The sequence below is a fragment of the Scylla paramamosain genome, chromosome 9, assembly GCF_035594125.1.
Source record: "Scylla paramamosain isolate STU-SP2022 chromosome 9, ASM3559412v1, whole genome shotgun sequence".
NCBI lineage: Eukaryota > Metazoa > Arthropoda > Malacostraca > Decapoda > Portunidae > Scylla > Scylla paramamosain.
Genome location: NC_087159.1, coordinates 4,977,501 through 5,002,500, shown reverse-complemented (window position 1 = coordinate 5,002,500; position 25,000 = coordinate 4,977,501). Strand labels below are relative to the sequence as shown.

The 25,000-nt window shown below is 42.6% G+C and overlaps 1 protein-coding gene across 1 annotated transcript in view; it reads left to right on the top strand.

Annotated features, from left to right (window-relative positions):
• LOC135103453 (uncharacterized) overlaps positions 1-22,467 on the top strand; it is a 28,347-nt gene extending 5,880 nt beyond the window's left edge. The window contains exons 2-4 of the mRNA XM_064009761.1: positions 3,797-3,927; positions 11,468-11,644; positions 20,371-22,467. Of these exons, the coding sequence (XP_063865831.1) occupies positions 3,797-3,927; positions 11,468-11,644; positions 20,371-21,288 (1,226 nt within the window). The 3' untranslated portion in view covers positions 21,289-22,467. The remainder of the gene's footprint in view (positions 1-3,796; positions 3,928-11,467; positions 11,645-20,370) is intronic.
• Positions 22,468-25,000: the final 2,533 nt, after the last annotated feature.

Here is a 25,000-nt window from a genome sequence, read left to right as displayed (position 1 = left end):
ATATCGAGTCAATATGATCAAAACTACTCGTACTGCGGCAGAGAGGAAAATGCTGAACTAACAGACAGACAGACAGACAGACAGATACACACATTACGTTCCACTAGACAGGGCGAGTTCGCTACACGAGAAAAATGGAAATGTGATGAAATAAAAACGTATCTAATTTCAATATATATATACCGACACACACACACACACACACACACACACACACACACACACACACACACACACACACACACACACACACACACACACAGTTTAATATACACGCGAGGAAGGATCAACCTGGTAATCAACATAATGCTTCTCCATCTCATTTTCCTTGCCTTACTTATCTAACTGATCCTTATTTCTTCCCCTGCCCCTCCTCCAGAAAACCTTATTAAACGAGAGAGAGAGAGAGAGAGAGAGAGAGAGAGAGAGAGAGAGAGAGAGAGAGAGAGAGAGAGAGAGAGAGAGAGAGAGAGAGAGAGAGAGAATCGTCAACTTTACAATTCCCAGTAACAAAAGAAAAGAGATAAAAGTAGGTATATTTTATGGACATTTTATTCTCATGAGAGACTGAGATGTTTAAGAGTACAGCTAATAGACACAAATACAACAACACTAACAACAAAATGTACTAACTATGAAATAAAAAAAAAAAGAAGAGAAAAAAAGAAAAAAAATTGGGCATAACTTTAAGAACTATATTTTTCCCCTCTCTCTTTCTCTCTCTTTCTCTCTCCTCTCTGTCATGGAAGTGGTGGCGAGAGACAGAGGCAAAGGCATTAAACTTTGAGAGTGTGGATCATCTTCGCATAAAGGAAAGAGAGAGCAAAGCGAGGATCGGGACAAAAGCCATGCGTGAAAGCCGCTGGATGGAGATAAGCACGTAGGAGGAGGAGGAGGAGGAGGAGAAGGAGGAGGAGGAGGAGGAGTTGCATAAAGTTACATAGAAAAACAGGCCATAACAGACCCTATGGTCCTCACGAGGTGATCTGACTTAGGACTGCTGAGGTGATAGTAGAAGAAAAGGATAGGAAAGCAGGAGAAGAATAAGAATAAAGAAGAAGAAGGAACAACAACAACAACAACAACAACAACAACAACAACAACTGGAGAAGGAAGAGGAAGAAGAGGAGGAAGAAAAGATATTGAGTAGTAGAAGAGGTAGAGAAGACGAAGATGAAATAGAAAAAAAAAGCTGGATTACAAATAAGAGGAATAAAGATAAAAGTAATGATACAAAAATAAAATCATCAGGAAAAAGGGAGTGGATGAGAAGGAGGAGCAGGATGAAGAGATGAAGAGGAGGTGAAGAAGAAAGAAGAGAAGCAGGATATGGCTGTAATATAGAAACCGAATGAAGCGGAAGAAAATGAAAAAATAAAAAATAAGAAAAAGGAGCAGGAGGAGGAGGAGGAGGAGGAGGAGGAGGAGGAGGAAAGAAGAACCTAGCAAAGGAAGGAGAAATTGATCAGTGAATTGTGGAAGGAAAATATCTCTTTCTTGGATGTCTTATCCTTTAAAGTGAGAGAGAGAGAGAGAGAGAGAGAGAGAGAGAGAGAGAGAGAGAGAGAGAGAGAGAGAGAGAGAGAGAGAGAGAGAGAGAGAGAGAGAGAGAATCACAGTAGAGTAATCCTTCACATGACAATATCCCTCACTAACTTAATTTTACCTTCACAAAGATGATATAAAACTCATTCCCCCCTCCCTCTCTCTCTCTCTCTCTCTCTCTCTCTCTCTCTCTCTCTCTCTCTCTCTCTCTCTCTCTCTCAGGCAGTTCTCGCCCACACCTTATTCTCATCGTCTCCTTTTGAGTTCCTTTCGTCTAATTCCCTCGTCTTGATTGGATTCCTGAGCAGCCAACCAGTGGTAACTCGCGGGAGACCATCAGCCGTGGTTACAGAGAGAGAGAGAGAGAGAGAGAGAGAGAGAGAGAGAGAGAGAGAGAGAGAGAGAGAGAGATGGGGGAATGCAAATCAATAATCTTAAAATTGGAGACAAGTTTATAAGATGGAAGCAACGGAAGGAAATGTCGTGAGAGGACAGTTTTGTGTGTGTGTGTGTGTGTGTGTGTGTGTGTGTGTGTGTGTGTGTGTGTGTGTGTGTGTGTGTGTGAGTGTGATAATTGCCTTTGTCATCTTGTTCGTGTATTGTATTTCATCATCATCATCATCATCATCATCTCTACAACCCTTCCCCCCCCCCCTCTCTCTCTCTCTCTCTCTCTCTCTCTCTCTCTCTCATCGTCATAGCACATAATTTCCCAACACCGCCAAATTGCATCTTCCCTTCCCTCCCTCGGGCTCTCCAAGCATGTACCCATTCATCGATCAGCTCGTCACCTGAGACTGGCTACCGTCCGTCCGTCCGTCCCATCGGCCTCCCTGACGTGACTTGGGCTGGGACACGCTGGTTGAGGGGGAGAGAGGCGGTAAGCGGGTGGTGGTGATAACGATAACGGCTGACCTAAGAGATAAAGAAATACAAAGAGTTAAATATGTAGAGAGAGAGCGAGAGAGAGAGAGAGAGAGAGAGAGAGAGAGAGACGCACATAGAATCGCAAGAACACCATGAAGGGGAAGAGGAGAAAATTGCCAATAAATCCTGTGGGAGAGAGATGGAGAAGACAGAAAGAGAAAGAGAGAAAGGGAGAGGAGGTAAAGAAGTGAGAGGTAGGAGAGAAAACATGCAAGGGAGAGAGAGAATCTAGTTACTCGTCTGAATAGAGTTGCAGGATGGAGAGAGAGAGAGAGAGAGAGAGAGAGAGAGAGAGAGAGAGAGAGAGAGAGAGAGAGAGAGAGAGAGAGAGAGAGAGAGGGAAGGGGGGTGAGGGGTGGAACGCCATAAAGAAGTGAAGGCATGACCGTGTTTCTTGCCCCTCTGGAACCATCCTTGACCATCCAATGGGGGGACGACAACAGGAATTGACGTCCTGGAGGAATGGCAAGAGGAGGAGGAGGAAGAGGAGGAGGAGGAGGACGAAGAGGAGAAGGAGTGGGAGGTAGCAGTTGTGAAGTAGACTGCCGAGAATAGAAAGGATAAAAGGTGTAGGCGTGTAGCTATAAATACATACATACATACATACATACATACATACATACATACATACATACATACGTTAATAGACAAATGAATAGATATGTAGATAGATACATGGATAGATAGATGGGTGGATAGATAATTGATGGTAGATTGATATAGATAGGTACGAATATTGGCGGACAGAAATACAATTACATACATACATACATACATACATACATACATACATACGTAAATGGGTCAGTGCCATGAAGGAAAAAAGCACAAAGTTTGAACGTTCTACGCAACAGAGATAAATGAATTAGTTAATTGATAAGTTGATTAAATTCTTCTTCTTTTATGTCACACAGTAGCGAAAAATGTACTTTTTTATCTTTATTTTTAATTTTCTTTTTTTTCTTTCCTTTCTTTTTTTCTTTCTTTCCTTTTTCTTTTTATTATTACACTTTTTTTTTTTTTACCCTTTACCTAGCACTTCTTTATCTTCCACTGTTCTTTCTACCTCTCTGCCACACACACACACACACACACACACACACACACACACACACACACACCTCTAAAATTAAACAGATCAACTTTTCTCGACATCATTGTACTAATCAAGCATTCCCACCTCTCCCAGTTTTTGTTTTTTTTGAAGACCCTCGATAAAAATATATATGTACTGCACTTATGACCTCAAAATGCACGTGTTTCTTAAGATATATATGTATGAATATGTGCGTATGACCTGACAATGTGTATGTGTCTCTCCCAGGTCACCCCAAGTCACCGCGCTCCCCGAGGTCACCCAAGTCGCCACGGTCACCAAGAAGCACCAAGAGCACGTCCCCCAACAGCCCCCGCGCCCCACATTGCCAGTGCCACTGCCCCCGCCTGCACCGCCAGGTAGGGGTGGGAGGGTGGGAAGGAGAGAGAGAGAGAGAGAGAGAGAGAGAGAGAGAGAGAGAGAGAGAGAGAGAGAGAGAGAGAGAGAGAGAGAGAGAGAGAGAGAGAGAGATCCAGATAGACATATAGACAGACATATGTAGATATAAAGCAAGATAAACAGACAAACAGACAGGCAGGCAGACAAGTGGATTTATAGGCAGATAGACAGACAAACAGACAGATAAATCTATGGCCGGATAGACGGACGGACAGATAGATAGATAGATAGATAGATAGATAAGATGGATAGATAGATAGATACCCGGATAGAAAGACAGACAGGTAGGTATACTGTACAGCAAGATCAAGAAACAGAAAGACAGACAGATAGATAAACAGACAGGCAGAAAGACAGGTAGATATATATATATATATATATATATATATATATATATATATATATATATATATATATATATATATATATATATATATATATATATATATATATATACAGACAGACAGACAGACAGAGGCATCATTTATTCATGTATTTACTTAAGGTGCAGCTTCGTTCAGTAATAAAATTTAGAAATTATTAAAAAAAAAAAAGAGAATTCCCCGAGGCAAAAATTTAATTACATTTTCAAGAGAGAGAGAGAGAGAGAGAGAGAGAGAGAGAGAGAGAGAGAGAGAGAGAGAGAGAGGTGCACATTTTTAACCTCCATCCACGCGCGCGCAAAAAAAGTATACCCCCGTGTGTGTGTGTGTGTGTGTGTGTGTGTGTGTGTGTGTGTGTCGGGCGATCATAATTAAGTAATAGCAGATGTTCAGGACACGTAGGCTGAAGCTTAGATATTAAAGGAGAGAGAGAGAGAGAGAGAGAGAGAGAGAGAGAGAGAGAGAGAGAGAGAGAGAGAGAGAGAGAGAGAGAGAGAGATGAACGTTCCTGACAATCCAGTCCGCTTTGAACGTTCCCATATAAACGTGCAAATTTCTAAATGCTTTGTAATAAATGTTTTCCGGACTAAACGTTGCCAGTCCCTCCGTCAAACGTTTTCGCTGTCTTGCATAATATGAGAAGAAATTCAAATTGAGGTTTTAACGTCATTAAGGTGGAAAGCTTTGGTCCCAAGAGAGAGAGAGAGAGAGAGAGAGAGAGAGAGAGAGAGAGAGAGAGAGAGAGAGAGAGAGAGAATTGGTCACGTATGTATGGACTATAAAATGAAAAACAGCAGAGAGGACTAAGCATTGCGGCAGCGAAGGAATAAAAAGTGCGTGTCTTTGATGAAAAAAGATTATGGTGATTGGCATGAATGGAAAATAAAGAGGGAAATAAATCGCTTCATGTTTAGCAAATGACGTGAGAGCCAGAGCGTGGGAAGATGGGGGAGAGAGTTTTACATGTGTGTGTGTGTGTGTATGTGTGTGTGTGTGTGTGTGTGTGTGTCACTGAGCTTACATCCATCTTTCAAACGTATATTAACTTGCAACAGTGGGTAGATTTTAATACGAACATTTACTCATTTGGAATTAGTTCGGCATTGGAAAAAAATCGACCGTGAATATAAAGGAAAGAGAGAAAGGGACGCTAATTACGACTCTGAAATCCCTGGGTAAGAAAACATCGAGGGGACTCAGAGATAAGAAATTTTTCAGTGAGTTAATGCGCAAAATGTGATGAGGTGAGTGGAAATTGTGAAGTGACAAGAAGGAGATGACAAGGGAGGGAATTCGAGAGAGCATTGGGGATAAAAGGTTAAAAGCAGGAAACGGATGGGAAGAAGAGGAAGAAAGACCGTGAAAAACAAAGGACAAGAGCTCGCGAGAAAGAAGCGTCCACAAAAGAGCGACAGAGAGAAAAATAGACGATTTGGAAGATGAATAGCAGAGTGGAAGAGGAGGAAAGCCTTGAAGTTTAGTGAAAGAAAATGTTAAATGTGTACATAGTGAGTAAACAGATATGGAGAAGGAGGACGAGGAGGAGGATGAGAAAGAGGAGGAAGAAGAGGAAGAGGAGGAAAAATTATGTGTATAATGAAACGAAGGAAAGAAGAGAGAAACGAAGGAAAAAGAAAGGAAATGAGAAAAGGGTGAAGAAAAAAAAGAACTTATGTATACTGAGAGAGAGAGAGAGAGAGAGAGAGAGAGAGAGAGAGAGAGAGAGAGAGAGAGAGAGAGAGAGACGAAAAGATGCTTTGAAGAGGGGAGAAAACGAAGGGTTGTGTGTGTGTGTGTGTGTGTGTGTGTGTGTGTGTGTGTGTGTGTGTGTGTGTGTGTGTGTGTGTGTGTGTGTGTGTGTGCGCGTAGTGGGATAGGGAAGGCAACAAAGGTAGCAAAGGGGAGGCTGTTTAGTGTAAGGCGGAGAAGGAAGAGGATGAAGGAAATGAAGGAGCGATGGTGGTGGTGGTGGTGGTGAGCGAGGACTTAAAAGATCAGTGTACGGGTGTGTTGAGTAGAAGTTATGGATTCGAGAGAGAGAGAGAGAGAGAAAGAGAGAGAGAGAGAGAGAGAGAGAGAGAGAGAGAGAGAGAGAGAGAGAGAGAGAGAGAGGAGAGAGAGAGAGAGATGAAAGGAATACTGAATGCGGTGAATACAAATCTTAACCATTAAAAAGTTGTAGCGCGAGGCAGGGAAAGGAAGTAATTTGTGGCCGGGGAAATTTAATACGAATACCGAATGTAAGAGGGAAGGAGGCTGTTTGGAAGGAGATACACGAGTTTGTAAGGTAAAGAAATAAAAAAGAAGAGGACAGCCACAGACGAGTAAAACGAAGATGAGAGGAATGCAGATGAAAAAGGCGTTTTGAAGAGAGTTTGAGCGGAAAAAAACGGAAGATTGCGCGGACGGAGGAATAGAGGGAATAAATACATGCCCGCAAGATAAGAAAGAGAACAACGATGAAAGAGAGACACATGTAGAAGAAATGAACATATAGTATACATAGAAGCGTTTCTGAGAGTTTTTGAGTGCAAATAAATGAAGATTGCGCAAAAGGATAAGAGACCTATAAAAGATGTGAGATAGAATTGAGGATCGTAGTGCGAAAAATAACATAGAAGGAATACAAATTAACAAGTGGAGACTATTCTAAGAATCTATGAACACAAACAAACTGAGATTGCGAGAACGGATGGATAAGAGACACGTAAAAGATTTCAGGTAATAGGAGGATCATGGTGTGAGGGATAATGGAGAAAGAATAAAATAAATAAATGGAGACGTTTCAAAGAGCTTCTGATTGCAAAACAAACGAAGACTACGAGAACGGACGAGTAAGAGATATACAAAAGAAGTGAGGTAAGAGGCGATCATGATGTAAGAAATAATGTAGGAGTATAAATAAATTAATGAAGACGTTTCTATGAGGCTATAAGTGCAAATAAACGAAAAATTAAGTTGACGAAAGCATAAAGGACACGTAAATACTTGAGACGAAAAGAAGAACAGCGGTGTGAGGGAGAATAAAGAACGTATAAACTTTAATATATGGAGACGTTTGTAAGAGTCTTAGGCCACAAAGAAATGAGATGAATGCGTACATGCAGATATAAAACACGTAAATATTTGAAATTAAAAGAGAGGGCGGCGGTGTGGGAGAGGATGTAGATGGAAAAAAAAATATACTATAAATATACGCTGACGTTTTTGAGCCTTTAAGCCCAGAAAAACGAAGATTTGAGTGGGCAAAGAAACAAGACACGTATATATATATGAGGTAAAAGAGAGGACGGAGGTGTGAGAGAGAATGTTGAAGAAATAAATGTACTATAAATATAAGGGAGGCGTTTCTGAGCGTCTGTGAGAGGAGAGGAACGAAGATTAATTGGATGAAGGAACAAAAGACACGTATATATATATGAGGTGAAAGAGAGGACGTTGGTGTGAAGGAAAATAAGTGTTTGATCTATAGTGACGTTCCTAAGAATCTGTGAGTGCAGAGAAACGAAGATCAAGTGAACGAAAGAATAAAGGGCATGTAAGAGGAGGAAACGGCCACGGAATGTAAAATTAATAAAGAACACAAATATTATTCACGAGCTAACCAAAGTGACACATTGTAGGATGACGTGCAGTGTGAATGAATGATAAGGAACGCTGGAGAACGAGCAAGACAACACAAAGGAGAGGATTGTGTGAAGAGCGTCAAGTTTATGAATGGCCTGAACCACATTAGTGAGCTTGCTGAATGGAGGTGCGTAATGAGGAGGAGTGAATGCGCAAGTGCGAGACGAAAGACTGAACACGTGATAGAAACGAAATGAGATGCAGAGTGTAAAGGTTTGGTGCGTGGTTCTTGTATTACGATGAAAATAGAGACACATAAATATAAGAATAAGTTGTGAAATAAATGTAGAGGAAAATATCTTATCTTGCCTACACATACTTGATCTTTCCAACAGCATTCTTTCTTTATTATTCTTTAACTTCCAATCTAGCGCCGAACCAGGAAATAGAAAGAAAAACAGAACTATATAAACGTTGAGAGACAAGAAAAGTAAAGTAAAAAAATGTATACAAGTATATGAAGGAATATGAAAGCAAGAATATACACTAGGCATGTATTAATAAATTAATAACTACCGTTACCACATTTTCTAAGCGCCAAACTCATGCACTTAAAACTAACTGTTACAACAAAAAGAAAGAAAGAAAAAAGAGGAAAGAGAAAGAGATAGAAAAAACATTCTACATAAGACTCAGCGCAAAGAGATGCTCTTGAGATCAAACGTTCTGGAACATGAAAGTCCAAATAAAAGAGCATTTGAACCAAAAAAATCCGAGGCTCAAAACTCCCTAGTAACGAAAATCTTTACCGCTTAGAAGAAAAAAATGAAAAAAACTCGTCCTGAACATTGAGATCAAACGTTGTAAAGTTTAAACGTTCAAGTAAAATTGTCGCGAAATAAATCCTTTCACAGGTGGATGATTCTTACAATAACCATCTACACTTTTCTGATACTTTTGCACTATAGTCTTTTAAATATCACCTTTTTTTTTCTCTCTCTCTCTCTCTCTCTCTGTCTCTCTCTCTCTCTCTCTCTCTCTCTCTCTCTCTCTGTGTCCATGTATACATTTATCTTCACACTGCTCTGAATGTTAAAGGACAACCGTAGCAATGAAGGGATGAAGCAATGTGAGGTGCAAACGTCTTCAGTAACGCAAACATTGAGCACCAAACGTTGAGTATCGACCATCCTATGCCCTGACTGTCAGAGAGCTGCTGTCACGACGTCTTTGAGACCCAGACGCACTGAGATCCAAATGTACAGCACACAAAACATCTTGAGGTACAGATGTTCAACAAAAAAAAAAAAAAGAAAGAAAAAAGAAAACGAAAAAGAGCGCATATTGAGGTTACTATTATCACTCCCTCCCCAATGCACACACACACACACACACACACACACACACACACACACACACACACACACACACACATACACACTACAAAGCGTCACAAAACAGCAGAACAATACAGGATACAACGCAACGTAATGACAACACGATATAACAACATCAAAGACGAACAATGAGGACAAAACAAAGGACAATAGGATACAACAGGATCTGCCACTAGTAAACGAAATAGCTTTTTCTTTTTTTCTTTTTTTTTTAGCTTCCTATTTTTTTCACCTCAAATTTAAAAAAAAAACTAGGTAAAAGTACAAGAATTAGAATGCCACCCACCAACAGGGAACCGTAACACAACATAACACTATCACATTGCAAAACACAGCAACACACCGTACCCCTATCACACTACAACACACCGTAACACCATCACACCACAACACACCGCAACACACTGTAACACAACATAACAAACAAGCAAAGCGTAACAGCAAGGCAGACAAGGCAGCAGGAACGTGCACTGAGTGATTGGCCTATTCAGGTATTCCGGAAAAAGAAGCTGAAAATATGCAATAAAAAAAAAGAAAGAAAGAAAAGAAAAAAGACATCATAGGCTCATTAGTGTGCTTTGCCATCGCTACTTCATATCACCACCGGCGGCAGGGAGCGGGTGCCAGTGAGTGTGTTAGTGAGTGAACGAGTGATTGATTGATTGAGCGAGTGAGTGTGGGAGCGAGCGAGGGGGGAGGAAGTCAGTGAGTTAGTAAGGGAAAGATAAAGAGGAGCGGGTGCCAGTGAGTGAATATCTCTAGTGAGATGCTGAGTGAGTGAGTGAGTGAGTGAGTGAGTGAGTGAGTGAGTGAGTGAGTGAGTGAGTGACTGACTGACTGACTGACTGACTGAGTGAGTGAGTGAATGATTGATTGAGTGACTGAACATGAGTGGGTGAGTGAGTGAGTGAGTGAATGAGTGAATAAATGAGTGAGTGAATGAGGGGCTGACTGACTGACTAACTGGTTGATTGCCTGACAGGCTGACTGGCTGACTGACTGACTGAGTGACTGACTGTCTGACTGACTATTACCTGAATCAATACACTTAAAGCCAGGCAGAAGGTCAATGAATAAACTTTACCACAAAAGAAAAAAATACAATTGATGAATAAGAATATATATATATATATATATATATATATATATATATATATATATATATATATATATATATATATATATATATATATATATATATATATAGACACACACACACACACACACACACACATATACACACACACAAAAGACTCTTGAGGTACATACGGAACAGTTCTTCATATGTGAAAAAAGAGAACGTGAAAAAAAAAGTTTAATAATTAATAGTGAATACAATGCACTTTCATAATCAGACAACGGAGTTTTATACGTCAAGACAATACAGTCTAATAGGAGGGATGTAAAGAGACAGCTGAATGAAGATAGAAGGGGAACAATGGATAGTGTAATAGTAGTAGTAGTAGTAGTAGTAGTTGTAGTGTTGCTGTTGTTGTTGTTGTTGTTGTAATGGGATGAGAAAAGTATTGATGTGGCAGAGAGAGAGAGAGAGAGAGAGAGAGAGAGAGAGAGAGAGAGAGAGAGAGAGAGAGAGAGAGAGAGAGAGAGAGAGAGAGGGAGAGAGAAATACATTGGGTTGGTAAGGTGTGATATATAGCAGATATACATCCTCTCTCTCTCTCTCTCTCTCTCTCTCTCTCTCTCTCTCTCTCTCTCTCTCTCTCTCTCTCTCTCTCTCTCTCTCTCTCTCTGGAGACATCAATTTCCTCATATATGGATTTACGATAAGACCAACACCCCGCCTCCCATCCCTCCTCCACCTGTCCACTTACGCACACTCTGCCTTCACACCTACGCCGTCAGACATCTCCTTACGCTAACAATAACTCTACGGGAACCACTTGCCTGTTTTATTATTCGTTATATCTAAAAGTAGTGTGGCGGTGGTGGTAGTAGTAGTAGTAGTAGTAGTAGTAGTAGTAGTAGTAGTAGTAGTAGTAGTAGTAGTAGCACCACCACCACCACCATCACCAGTAAGACCAATAGCATCAAGAACAAATATAAAAGCAGAAACACAACAACAAAAACAATAATACCACCACCACCACCACCACCACCACCACCATTACCACCCTATTTCTAACCCACCCCAGGATGAGCCGTTCTCGTCATCAGCGTCCCCAAGCCCGAGGAGGAAGCGGCCGCCCTACAGTCACATTCTGCTGGGGGAGAGGAAGCCTTCAGCGGGGAACCTTCTGGCCACCACCTTCGGCATAGCAGACAGAGACGCCCCCACACAGTCCCTGCCGCTCATCCACGAGAAGGAGAAGGTGAGAGAGAGAGAGAGAGAGAGAGAGAGAGAGAGAGAGAGAGAGAGAGAGAGAGAGAGAGAGAGAGAGAGAGAGAAAGAGCAGAGAGAGCAGAGAGCTAATTTAAAACGGAAGGAATCAAAACAGTTGGGAGGAAGAAAGGAAGGAAGGAATAATGTATGAGAATGAGTTGAAAATGGGAAAGACTAAGAAGGGAAGGAAACATGAAAGGAGAAAGGAGGGAAGAGGAAGGAAATTAAGACACTCTCCCATCTTGTTTTCTTGACATGACGGTGAAGGGAGGAGACAAGTGAGGAGGAGGAGGAGGAGGAGGAGAATAAGAAAGAAGCGAAGAAATAAATAAGGCTGAAAGAGGAACATGAGGGTGAGGAGCAAGAAAAGTATCATCTCACCACCAATATAAATTTCTCCTCGTTCTCCTCCTCCTCTTCCTCCTCATCCTCCTTATTTCCTCCTTCTTTCATATTGCTAGTCTCTTCAACCGCCATCCTCATCAGCGATAAGCACACTAAGGCACCACTGTTATTGCCTCACCGCGGACTCCACGTCAGGGGGTCTCTCAGCGGGAAGCAACACGCAGGCTAACTCTGTAATGACGACCTTGCCACGAGCCTGGTGAGTGGCGCGAGGAGTTTATCGAAGAACTTTATTATTATTATTATTATTATTACTATTATTAGCACTATCTTCTCTTAATAAGCAGGACAGACCTCTGGGATACATACCTCATTTCCTTCCACCCGTCGTTCGTACTCCCAGTCTCGGCACGTGTCTAATAGCCCTATATTAATCCTCAAGGACATCAGGCTTTCCACCGAGGCTCTCCTTACAGACATTAAATTGTCTCTTCATGCTGCATTTTAGAGTCCGCGCCTTGAGTGACTGCCACGTGTAGACCTGATGGCTTCTTGCAGCTTCCCTTATTTTCTTATATTCTTACGATGACATGAAGAGCTGTATTTCCAAATACTTCGACATCTTATCGCGTCAAGCTTACTTTCTAGCAACTTTTATGCGCTACATACTCGTTACACAGTTATGAATATCGCAAGACTTCTTTCGGCTACTTTTATTCGTTAGATACTCCTTACACAGTTATCAATATCTCAAGTTACCAATAAGCTCACATTTAAAATTAGGATTATCCATCGCAGGAGTTACTGACCAGACGTGCCATTCCTGCAAGCGCTACCGAGGCACATGTACCTGCAGCCCTCCAAAACCACAGTGTCCGCGCCGCACGCACCGCCACACCGTTTCAATCACCGAGCCTTCAGACACGTGTACCTTAATTGGTCTGGGCACAAGGTGAGGCTGAGGGCGTGGCTTCCTCGTGCAGAGGCTTCGAGAGCCATCAGCGAGACATCAAAGGAAAGCAAAGAGATGCAGCCCAGCTAAGCAAACCACAATTATTCCACTGGTCCTAACGAGGTTGTTTGCTGGAGATACTTTCAGAGAGCGCACAGTATGTATTGCCAGTATTTGGTTTGTCTGTCTGTGTCATTTGTCACAGTAATGAAACCAAATTTCGGAATAAAGCGAACATTATTCATTGCGTAATAGTCAACAACACAAAAGATAACGAGCTTTAACTTTTCTATCAAAAGTTATCGAACTACGTATAGAAAATTAACAAGACAGAACACACCTGTAATGCTGAAATTTACTACCCCTATTTTACTTCCTTTTTATACAGCATTGTTATCACTGTTATCATTATACTTTTTGACTACCGCTCTGGACCCTTTTCTGGGACTGGCATATCAGTGGGCTTTTTTTTTTCTATTGGATTTTTGTTGACCTTGGCCAGTCTCTTTCCTACAAAAAAAAAAAAAAAAATCTGATGGTAGTGGCGGTGGTCTCCTACTCCTCCTCCTATTCCTCCTTCTCCTTTCCTACGACGATTCCATATCAGTCTTTTCTAAACTGCATGATACTTTTCCCAACTCTTTCCATGCCAGCGCAAGATGGAGGAAATGGTGAGGAGGGGAGGCTTCTGCTCTACTGTCCTGTCTCTCTACCCTATAGCTAGTTAGAAGTAGTTACCAAACAGCCTAGCAAGGACCTAAAGATCTGCTGATGTTTGGCTTTCCTTTGTAATCATTTGTAATCCTCCTCCTCCTTTTCCCCCTGTAACTATCTTTTCCATTTCCTATTTCCTTCGTATCTCCTTTATATTTCTCTTCTCTCAGTCCATCGAGTTTGCACTTTTTAATCTCGCTGGAAGAGAAAAAGAGACACAAGGAGGAGGAGGAGGACGAGGAGGACGAGGAGTAAGAGATGGAACAGGAGAAGGAAGACGATGACACGAATGAAAACGGAAAAGGAAACAAAAAAGAAGGAGGTGGTGAAAAAATTTTCCCTCTCCTCCCACTTGACATTGTTCATATAAATATCCTTCTCCTCCTCTTCCTCCTCGTCCTCGCCCTCGTCCTCCTTCTCCTCCTCTTCCTCTTTTAAGTGAAGTAGTCACCCTTTTAATATCTTATGGAAATCTCTCTCTCTCTCTCTCTCTCTCTCTCTCTCTCTCTCTCTCTCTCTCTCTCTCTCTCTCTCTCTCTCTCTCTCTCTCTCTCTCTCTCTCTCTCTCCAGGGCTACAAGGTACAAACTGATTCAATTAACCTGACTAGATGGTCGTTACCAAGGGATTACACTAAGGACAGCTCTCTCTCTCTCTCTCTCTCTCTCTCTCTCTCTCTCTCTCTCTCTCTCTCTCTCTCTCTCTCTCTCTCTCTCTCTCTCTCTCTCTCTCTCTCTCTCGTTTAAATGAAGAAATGGAAGAGGAGAGGAGGAGGGGGAGGAGGAGGAGGAGAGAGAGGAGAAGGAGGAGGAGGAGGAGAATTCATAAAGAAACACACAAAAAAAAAAAAACATCATATTAGTGGGTCTTTGTGAAGCTCTTTATGAAAAAAAAAAGGAAAAACTGCACCTATTTAAAATGAGAGACGTGGAGGAGTTAAGGAGGAGAAAAAGAAAGAGGGAGAAGAAGAAGAAAGGATATGAAGAAGATAAAAGAGAAAAAAAGAAAACAGCAACAACAACAACAACAACAATAACAACAACAACAACAACAACATGAACGAAAAAAAACTTATATAATGAAGTAAGAAAAAAAAATAAATAAAAGACATACAGACTCAGATATAAAACATAAAAATATCAGTACTTAAACCAGCCCAAGGTAAGACTCCTATTACTTCTACTACTACTACTACTACTACTACTACTACTACTACTACTACTGGTTAGCATGTGATTCAGAGTAGGATTGAGTGTGATACCATATACCGTGTAGATGATAATAATATGTGTAGTGAGATACTTGTGGTGAAAAGATGTAGATGCACCGAGACTGTGATGATGGAGATAAAATGTGGCGTAAAGGGTACAGATGTGAGAGAGAGAGAGAGAGAGAGAGAGAGAGAGAGAGAGAGAGAGAGAGAGAGAGAGAGAGAGAGAGAGAGAGAGAGAGAGAGAATAACAAGAGAAACGTTCCAACATATGCCCGCCTACACACACACACACACACACACACACACACATCATAACAAAGACAAGTGATTAAAAACAAAAAATAAAAAAAAATCTCTCTGCTCTCTTTCTCCTTTCTTCTTTTCTCCTCTCCTCTCTCTCCTTTAATCTTCCCAGTTCTCTTTCCCCTCTCACTTCTCAACTTCTTTTACATTGCCTCTCTCTCTCTCTCTCTCTCTCTCTCTCTCTCTCTCTCTCTCTCTCTCTCTCTCTCTCTCTCTCTCTCTCTCTTGCAAGTCCATTCCCTTTCTTTTCCTTTTTTCACTCCCGTCACTTCTCCTTCCTTCACTACCTCACCTTCAATTATCTTCCCTTCTGTTCATTGCCTTTTTCCTCTCTTTTCTCCCGTCCTCCTCCCATCATCCTCTCTTCTATCTTTCTACACTTTCTTCTCTACTCTAGTGTTACCTGGTCTTGTCTTTTTTCCCTTATCCCTGCCTCCCTCCGTTCCCTCCCTCCATCCCTCCGTTCCCTTCCTCCTTCCCTCGGTTCCCTCCCTCACTCGTTATCACCTGTCAACATTTAAGGGGGAGGGTAAAGTGAAGGTAGACGAGCTCCCACCTCCTCCCTTGAGCGTTACCCAGGTGAGCTCACTCTTCCATTCCTCCTCCTCCTCCTCCTCTTCCTCCTTCCATCGACCAACAGGTAAGATTCAACCAAAGCTTTTACTGTTGCATTTTTATATTTTCTTTTTCCTTTTCTCCCCGAAGAACAGGATTCCAGGAAGAGGTAGAACGAGATGATAAGCATAAACTCCACTTTTTAAACTACTACTCTTACTATTACTACTATTACTGCTACTGCCACTATCACTACTACTACTGCTGCTGCTGCTGAAGCTGATGCTGCTGCTGCTGATTCTGTTGTTGCTGCTGCTACTACTGTTACTACTACTACCACCATCATCACCACCACTTCCACCACCATTAACAACAATAACAACAACAACAACAAAAACAACAACAACAACAACACGCAGAGTCATCGAGGAGAAGGAAACGGACTGGATGATCAGTTCAGAAACATCAAGATTCCTATCACATTAATATTTTCTTAATGTGTTCCTAGAGATGAAAGGATACAGGAGGAGGAGAAGGAGAAGGAGGAGGAGGAGGAGGAGGAGGAGGAGGAGGAGGAGGAGGAGGAGGAGGAGCAAGAGAAGCGGAAAGAAGAGGGAAAAAATTAAAGGAAAAAGAATTAGTTACAGAAGGGCGAAGAAAAGTATTGAGAGAGAGAGAGAGAGAGAGAGAGAGAGAGAGAGAGAGAGAGAGAGAGAGAGAGAGAGAGAGAGAGAGAGAGAGAGAGAGAGAGAGAGACTGACAGACAGACGGACACATGGAGAAAGAGGAAGGTGAGAGGGGAAGAGTAAAGCGGGGAAAGGAGAGGAGGAGGAAGGAAAGGTGAGGATGAATACGCCTTAATTAGAAGTAATGGCGCCACAGCGAAGGTAGAAAAAGTTTGAATCAGATTGTCGTCAGAAATTGTGTCAGAGAGAGAGAGAGAGAGAGAGAGAGAGAGAGAGGAGAGAGAGAGAGAGAGAGAGAGAGAGAGAGAGAGAGAGTAGGGAGTGAAGTGGAGCAGGGATTAGGGATTCTCTCTCTCTCTCTCTCTCTCTCTCTCTCTCTCTCTCATCTCTCTCTCTCTCTCTCTCTCTCTCTCTCTCTGATTATATATACATCAAAAGATGCCTACCTATTTTAATCTAACCTACTTCCACCTAACGTCCCCAGTTATGTATTTCCCTGACCTTTTAAAAGCTTCCTATTGATTCGGGATTAGAACATGATTAGTGAGTCCACTCCAATTATTTATCACTCATTTGAGAATAAATTTTCTCCTACTTTTTTAGAATTTAACCTTATTAAGCTTGATCCCGATTATTTAGGATTCTGTTTGTCACTTGTTCTATCCCTTATACCACTTAAAGACCTCTGTCAGATCATCTCTTAATCTAATTTGTATTAAAAAGCCTCAATCTCCTTTCTGTAGGAGTATTTCTCATCACCCGTATCTTTTTAGTCATTCTCCTCGGTAGTGACTCAAACAGGTCTACATCTTCCCTGCAATGTGGAGATCAGAACTGCACAGCTTCACCAAGATGAGGTCTCAGTGAATTAAAAAGTTTACTTGACTATCACTTCCGGAAAGTTCTCTAGGGACTTAATGAAAGGCGTTAAGGTGAACACTGCATCACGAAGCAATCTGTTAAATTCTGAGGCGTATCTGGAAGTATCTGGAAATTTAATTTACATTTACAGAGAATGTCAAATGTGGTGGTGGTGGTGGTGATGGTGATGATGATAATGACGACGATGATGATGTTGATGATGACGTTGATGTTACACAATTCAGTATGGACCCAGTATTCATATTAATATTTTCACTATTACGAGTAAAAATGGGGCTGACGGAGGTATCAACTCTCTAAAGGTTTATTTCTTTGTTTGCTCATGTACTCGTTTGCTACAATAATCCTCGCTGTGCTATTTTTAGCCGCAATGTCCCACATACAAATTTCCCTTTTCTCCCGCAAACATTCATTTCCCTTTTCCTCTTTACACTTCCTTATTCCATCTTCCTATCTTTTTTTTCTGTCGTTGTACATAACTTGTCCTCAATTGATCTAATTTTCTGATCTTCTATATGTCCTTCCTTTTCTCTATAATTATATTCTTTTCTCCAGTTCACTATCTTGCTGTACACACTACCTTCATCACACAACTATCCTACTTTCTCATCTCGCTCTTCCTGTACACATTGTCCACTGTAAGTCTCTCTTTTTCTGTCCTGTCCAACTTTTTTTTCTCACTAGCAATCCTCTTTTCAACCCTTCGAGGTCGTATTTGTGTCTGTACCGTCCTTCCGGTCTCAAAGAAAGTCCAGTCGAGAAAGTTGCTGTACTCATATAGTTTAGGATATTGGATGTGTGTGTGTGTGTGTGTGTGTGTGTGTGTGTGTGTGTGTGTGTGTGTGTGTGTGTGTGTGTGTGTGTGTGTGTGTGTGTGTGTGTGCAGCCATTGTATCTGCTTTTATCCTTTTCGTTGTAGATTCTCGGAAATTTACGGTAAAAAAAAAAAAAGAGGTTGAATTTAGAAAGAGGAGGGGGAGTAATGAAATTCCAGGAACAACTATCACCTCCCGGTTTTTTTTTTTTTTTCTTTCCTTTTTCTTCTTCAAGGCCCGTTTTCTTTATCAACTAAGTCATAATTTCCTACGTAAACAGCTTGTGTTTCTCAGAGTTCCTTACGCATTCAGTACTTCGCACGTTTTCTTTAGCTTACAGTTTACTTCCATTCATTCCGCTATGAAATTAATTTTAAGTACATACATCTCCTCTTTAGCTGTACAATGTATTTTTATTCATGTTTATTTAGCTAACTAACACTTGATCTGACAAAGTACGTTTCCTCCTTAGCCAACACTATACACTTCACTATACACACCACACTCACATGCACCCAAACCATGCAAAACTTCTCCTTACCAGCACAATCTAATCCTTAACTTTAAACACGAACTTTGAAAAATCTATATTTGTTCTTTGCTATATACTCTCTCTCTCTCTCTCTCTCTCTCTCTCTCTCTCTCTCTTAGGTAGGAAAGCTTACTGAACGCTCCTCAACACCTTCCCCCCTCTGTGTTCAGCGGGCAGGGAATACCCTCTGCTCTGACCTACCACCACCTATCGCCTTCCTTCCCTTCCTCCCGTGCTGAGTGGAGGGATGAAGGAGGTTCTCGTTTGAAGAAGGAATCATGTTCTGGGGATTAATTATCGCTATGTGTGTGTGTGTGTGTGTGTGTGTGTGTGTGTGTGTGTGTGTGTGTGTGTGTGTGTGTGTGTGTGTGTGTCTTTTATCCAATCTTTTGACGTAGATACAAGGTTCTCTTAATAATGCATATGATGCTATTGTCATCTAGATAATTAACTCGTCCCTGCCTCCTCCTCTTCCTCCTCCTCCTCCTTGTTATTCTCATCTTTCTCGTTCGCCTCTTCCTTCTTGTTCTTCTCGTCTTCGTCGTCGTCGTCACCTCTATCATCCTCCTTGTCGTTTGCATGTTCCTCTTCGTCTTTGTCTTCTTCTTCTTCTTCTTCTTCTTCTTCCATCACCTCGTCTCTCTCCTCCTCCTCCTCCTCCTCATCATCATCATCCGAAATCCACCACTATTTCCATTACCACCACGACCACCACGACCATCACCACCACCACCACCACACCAAACCACATATGTTCGTCACCGCCACCACCACCACCAGCACCTGTCATCACTGTCACGTGGCAAAGCATCACGTCACCTGGCTTGACTGGGACGGGGAAGGCAAAGGTCCCTCGTCACCATGGCAACCACGACGCCCAAGGCAAGGGAGGAGGAGGAGAAGGAGGAGGAGGAGGAGGAGGAGGAGGAGGAGGAGGAGGAGGAGGAAGAGGAGGAGGAGGAGGAGGGCATAAGGGTAACATAATATCCATATTTGAGTGTATTTTCGACAAGTTATCATTATTGGATCGTTTCGTTGATGACTAGAGAGAGAGAGAGAGAGAGAGAGAGAGAGAGAGAGAGAGAGAGAGAGAGAGAGAGAGAGAGAGAGAGAGAGAGAGAGAGAGAGTCTGGATGAATATAAAAGAAGGAACAGAAAAGGGAATGAATGGAAAGAGTAAGTTTGTTTCAGTTCTTACATCATCTGAAAAACGACGAAAAACCGAGATCCTGCAGATAAATCAGGTGTGTGTGTGTGTGTGTGTGTGTGTGTGTGTGTGTGTGTGTGTGATTTTCCGTGTTTCATGCATCACTGAGCCCTCTCTCTCTTTCTTTTTTCCACTCCGTCAACTCCCCTTCTCCTATCCTATTATCTCCCCTCCTCTCCCCCTCTTTGTCTTTACTGTACTTCCCTTTGCCTCACCCACTCAAAGCTTTCCCTCCGTCCCTCCCTCCATCTTTCCACTGGTCATATCGTTTTATTTTTACCCCTTCCCTCTTCTGAGCGCCTTCTGCTGCATATCCCCCTTACATCCTTCTTTTCCTTATGTTGCCATACCCTCCAGCACCACCGCAGCCTCTCTGATACATCATTTCCTCTCTTTACCATCCCACTGCGCGCCACACTTCACCACTACCGCCCTCACTGCACAATTTCCTGCAATTCGCCTCCCCTCGTGTCTATCATTCCCCCTAACGTTAGTCTCATCCTCCCCTGCAGGAGCACGCTCGACTGGTGGTGGAGAGGCCGGAGATTAAGGACACTCAGGCGGGCTTCGAGGCGCTGGGTGGGCGGTGCGAATCCTGCGGAACGTGCACGGATAGCTGCCTCAAGAAGCTGGGGCTGGAACATGAGGACGGCTCCCGCTCCCCGTCCAGCATCTCCCCGAAGTCAGAGAAGATGTACACCTTCTTCGAAAAGTCCCTCTCGCTGGTGAGCTCTTCCCCCACCAGGTTCGGCGACCACCTGGTACCGCGGGAAAAAAGAAGTCATTCCCTGGCCACTCCTTCAGCCATGGCCAACGTGGTGCACTTTCAGGAGCTGCACAGCCGCCACGCCGAGAGCCATCTGTTGCGCACCGTCAACATGGCCGCCTCCAACGCCGTCCTCTCTCGCATCTCGGCGCGCCTCAAGGCTGTCACCACCGCCACGCAGCAGGAGTCCGTGGAGGAGGTGGACGAAGAGGTGGAGGCTCAGGCCGCAGCTGCCACCCCAGGAAGAAGCCACCATCACCACCACCACCACCACCACCATCACCACAGCAACCACCACAAATCACCACCACCACTGCCACAGCCACGGCCACCCACAGCGGTGCTACCACTCCCCAGGATGCCGCCAGCTCACATAAGAAGCCCCACGGCGGCACCACGCCCACCACCAGCACCGCCACCTTCCCATCCCTGGGCAGCAATGCGCAGGGCAAAGTCAACGCCAACCGCAAGTGACGCAGGTGGTGGGGACACGCCTACCCAAGCCAAAGACGGCGCCTCACCTCCTGACGACGCGCCATCCCCCGGCAACCCTGGGAAGGAGGAGGGGCTGAAGGAGGCGGAGGACCATAAATCAAAGAATGGGAGACATGGAAGGAAAGGCAACAGACGAAGCAAAGGAAGCAGAGACAGAGAAATCCACTGACGACGTGGAGAAGCCCTCTGGTAAACTAAACGACTCGTCACCTCACGCAGAAGAGGAAGAAGCGACACCTGAGGCTCAGAATACGGACGGGGATGAGTCAGCTACGTGAGCACCTGGACTGGACAGCTAGAAGTATAGTCCTGCGTCTCTGGGGACTCCAAAGGACTGACGTGCGAGTGACGGGTGTGGGCCGCTGCGCCATGCCCATGCTTGAATATATTGATAAACTGATACATTTACCTCCTGTGATAACCTTGTCGCCTCATTCTTTACCTTTATTCCCCTGGCTGCCTTGACGAAGCCGTTTAATGTCAACATTTCTTTAACATTTCCAAGCTGCATTTTTTATTTTTTTTTTATTTGAAACGCTGGACAATGAACACTAATTAACATATTGAAGCGAGATGGACTATGTCTTTGCCAGCGTTTGAAAGAAGGCACGACCCCCTAGCTTATTTTAATTCACAAACTGGAAGGAAATTAAACATGAGGAATAGTCTCATTCCCCTTTCAGCACTTCTTTATTCCTTTATTATGCTTCTCATTATAAAATGCTGAGTCGTTTTAGAGTGTTGGGGAGTGACTGCTAGTAACCAACAATTCAAAAGTTAACAAAAAGACGTTGTCTAGATTCATTCATCTAGCTTTTTTACTACTGTGCCTGACGGTGTGGGCCTTGAAATGTTCTGAAATGTCTGGAAAATTAACGACATTCAGAAGGCGGCTTGGGTTTCTCGTCTTTCTCTCAACGCCCCGCCGAGCATGTCTGGCGGGACACGGGCAGTGGAGCCTCTGTGCACCTCCTGACACACACACATACACATACACACACACACACACACACCACACACACACACACAACACTGGGTTTCTTCAGCTTCTCACCACCACACTCTCTACTGCACTATACCCACACCACACAAACACCAACGTTATGCTAACACTACTACACCATTACAAGACTGTACTTCGGCTCTTCTGCCTGCCTGCTTGCCTATCTGTCTGTCTGTCTGTTTGTCTGACTGTCAATCAATCTGTTTGTCTGTCTGTCTGTCTGTCTATCTGTCTGTAAGCCTATCTGCTTGTATCCATTAATAAAGAGACTACGTATGAATGAGAGGATATGTATGTATGTATGCAAGTATTTCAGTATGTATGTTTATATGTATGCATATGTATGCACGTTGTGTGTGTGTGTGTGTGTGTGTGTGTGTGTGTGTGTGTGTGTGTGTGTGTGTGTGTGTGTGTGTGTGTGTGTGTGTGTGTGTGTGTGTGTATGTATGCGCAATACCTTACTTGGCATACATAATAAGGTATGAAATGATTTACTATAAATACAACGTCACTGTAAATAGATGTCAATGTACCAATGTAATATACCAATGTAATAACTAGGTAATCGATCTTAACAATACTCTAACTCCCTTCTTTCCTTCCTTCTTTCCTTTCCTTTCACCTTTATCTCTTTCCCTCGTTATCCTTTCCTTTCCCTTCCTTATACTCATCTCTAATTCTACACCTCCCCTCCCTTCTTCCTTCCCCTGTCCTCTCCTTGATTTTTACTGTCCCATTCTTGCTTCTCCTCTTCCTCCTCCTCTATTTCTCTTCTCCTTCCTTTCCTCCCCTCCTAGGCTGTGGAGTCTTAAGCTAGTGTACGTACGAGAGAGAGAGAGAGAGAGAGAGAGAGAGAGAGAGAGAGAGAGAGAGAGAGAGAGAGAGAGAGAGAGAGAGAGAGAGAGAGAGAGAGAGAGAGAGAGAGAGAGAGACTATATGTATGAATTCACATTTATGTATATATGCACCTGTATGCTTTGTCTAATCCCAGTATTCATGTGCATTAAATATTTTTCACACATACATACATACATACATACATACATACAATACAGTCATATACTATATAGCTACGCACACGTGTAAATACGAGTATGATCTATTATGTACGTGCAGTAAAGGCAAGCAGTTCGATTCAAGTATTAAAAATAGACTAGTTTACACACACACACACACACACACACACACACACACACTATTGAATCAAAGAGGTTTATAATCCCTGTGTATTTAGAGAGAGAAATGTTTCAATAAAGCTTTCCCTCCTGTATTCTGTTATGACCCCGAATGTAACTCTCTCTCTCTCTCTCTCTCTCTCTCTCTCTCTCTCTCTCTCTCTCTCTCTCTCTCTCTCTCTCTCTCTCTCTCCATCTATTTATCAATCAATCAATCAGTCAGTCAATCTATGTAATTATTTATCTATCTATCTATTTATCTATCTATCTATCTACCTATCAATCTATTTATCGATTTATCTATCTATCTATGACAAGTTTCCCCTCCGGCCTGACTTTCTAAGGGTGAACTGAAGAAAAAAGAAAATAAGAGCAATAGCTTGAAGAAAACGGAAAAAAAAAAATAAACGTGACAAAACATCGCCACAGTTCTTATCTCCGTCACCGTGATGAAGGCTACAGAAGAAAGAGATCCAGATTAGTGACAAGAATTAATACTTATAACATGGGATGTGAATTACGCAACTGACGAAGGCACTGAGGGCGAGAGAGGGGGGAAAAGCTATTAACTTTCTTCCCTTAGGTTGTTGATAATTGACCAAACGGGGAGAATGACACAAGGAGAGCTTATCAAAATTAATCTTTCTATAACACAAAGGAGAGGAGAGAGAGAGAGAGAGAGAGAGAGAGAGAGAGAGAGAGAGAGAGAGAGAGAGAGAGAGAGAGAGAGAGAGAGAGAGAGAGAGAGAGAGAGAGAGAGAGAGAGAGAGAGAGAATTTGCCATAGACGGGAAGTTTACAAGTACACTGAGAGGAAAAGCACAGAAAATATCATAAACAGACTGAAAGTTAAGCAGGAAGAGAACGAAAAATCCAGAGGAAAAGAAAACACACAAAATAAATACGTTTTAATTAGGATAAAACTTAATCACACTGAAAAGGAAGAGAACAGAAGAAGCTCATCCTAGAACAGACGCGTGTAATCAGACTGAAAATTAATTAGGAGGACGAAAAAAAAAAAAAAAAAACATAGGAAAAACCTAAAATAGATACGAGTAATTAGAATGGAAGTTAATCAGGAAGATGACGAAACACATTAAAAAGAAAAATAGACACACGCTGCAGAAAATTTCATAAACTAGTCAGCGCTTCATCTGCAGTATAATTATAGTAATTAATTAATTTTTTTTTTTATTCTCAAGTAAGACTAAGACGGCGAAATGCATTATACTACCCTTCCTCCTTCCTTAACTGCCACGTAGAGAGAGAGAGAGAGAGAGAGAGAGAGAGAGAGAGAGAGAGAGAGAGAGAGAGAGAGAGAGAGAGAGAGAGACCTCCTCCTCCTCCTCCTCGTCTTCCTGCTCTCTTCTTGCCTCTCCCTCTCTCATCCTTCTTTTCCTCTTCCTCCCTCTCCTCCTCCTCCTCCTCCTCCTCCTAGGCCCGTCCGTATTCTGTAGCATTTCCGCGTCTCATTTCGACTTCTAACTGGTTGTAGTGGAAGTTATAAAGGTTTCCCAGCATATGTGCATGAATGTAGTGGAAATAATAATGATTTTTAAGGTGTTTTCATGATTGCAGGAGAAATAATAAGGGTTTTCAAGGTATTTTTATTATTGCAGTAAAAGTTATAAGGGTTTTCCAGGGTGTGTTCATGATTCCAGCGGTAGAGTAACCAGGAATCTGCATCGTCAGTGGGAAGAACAC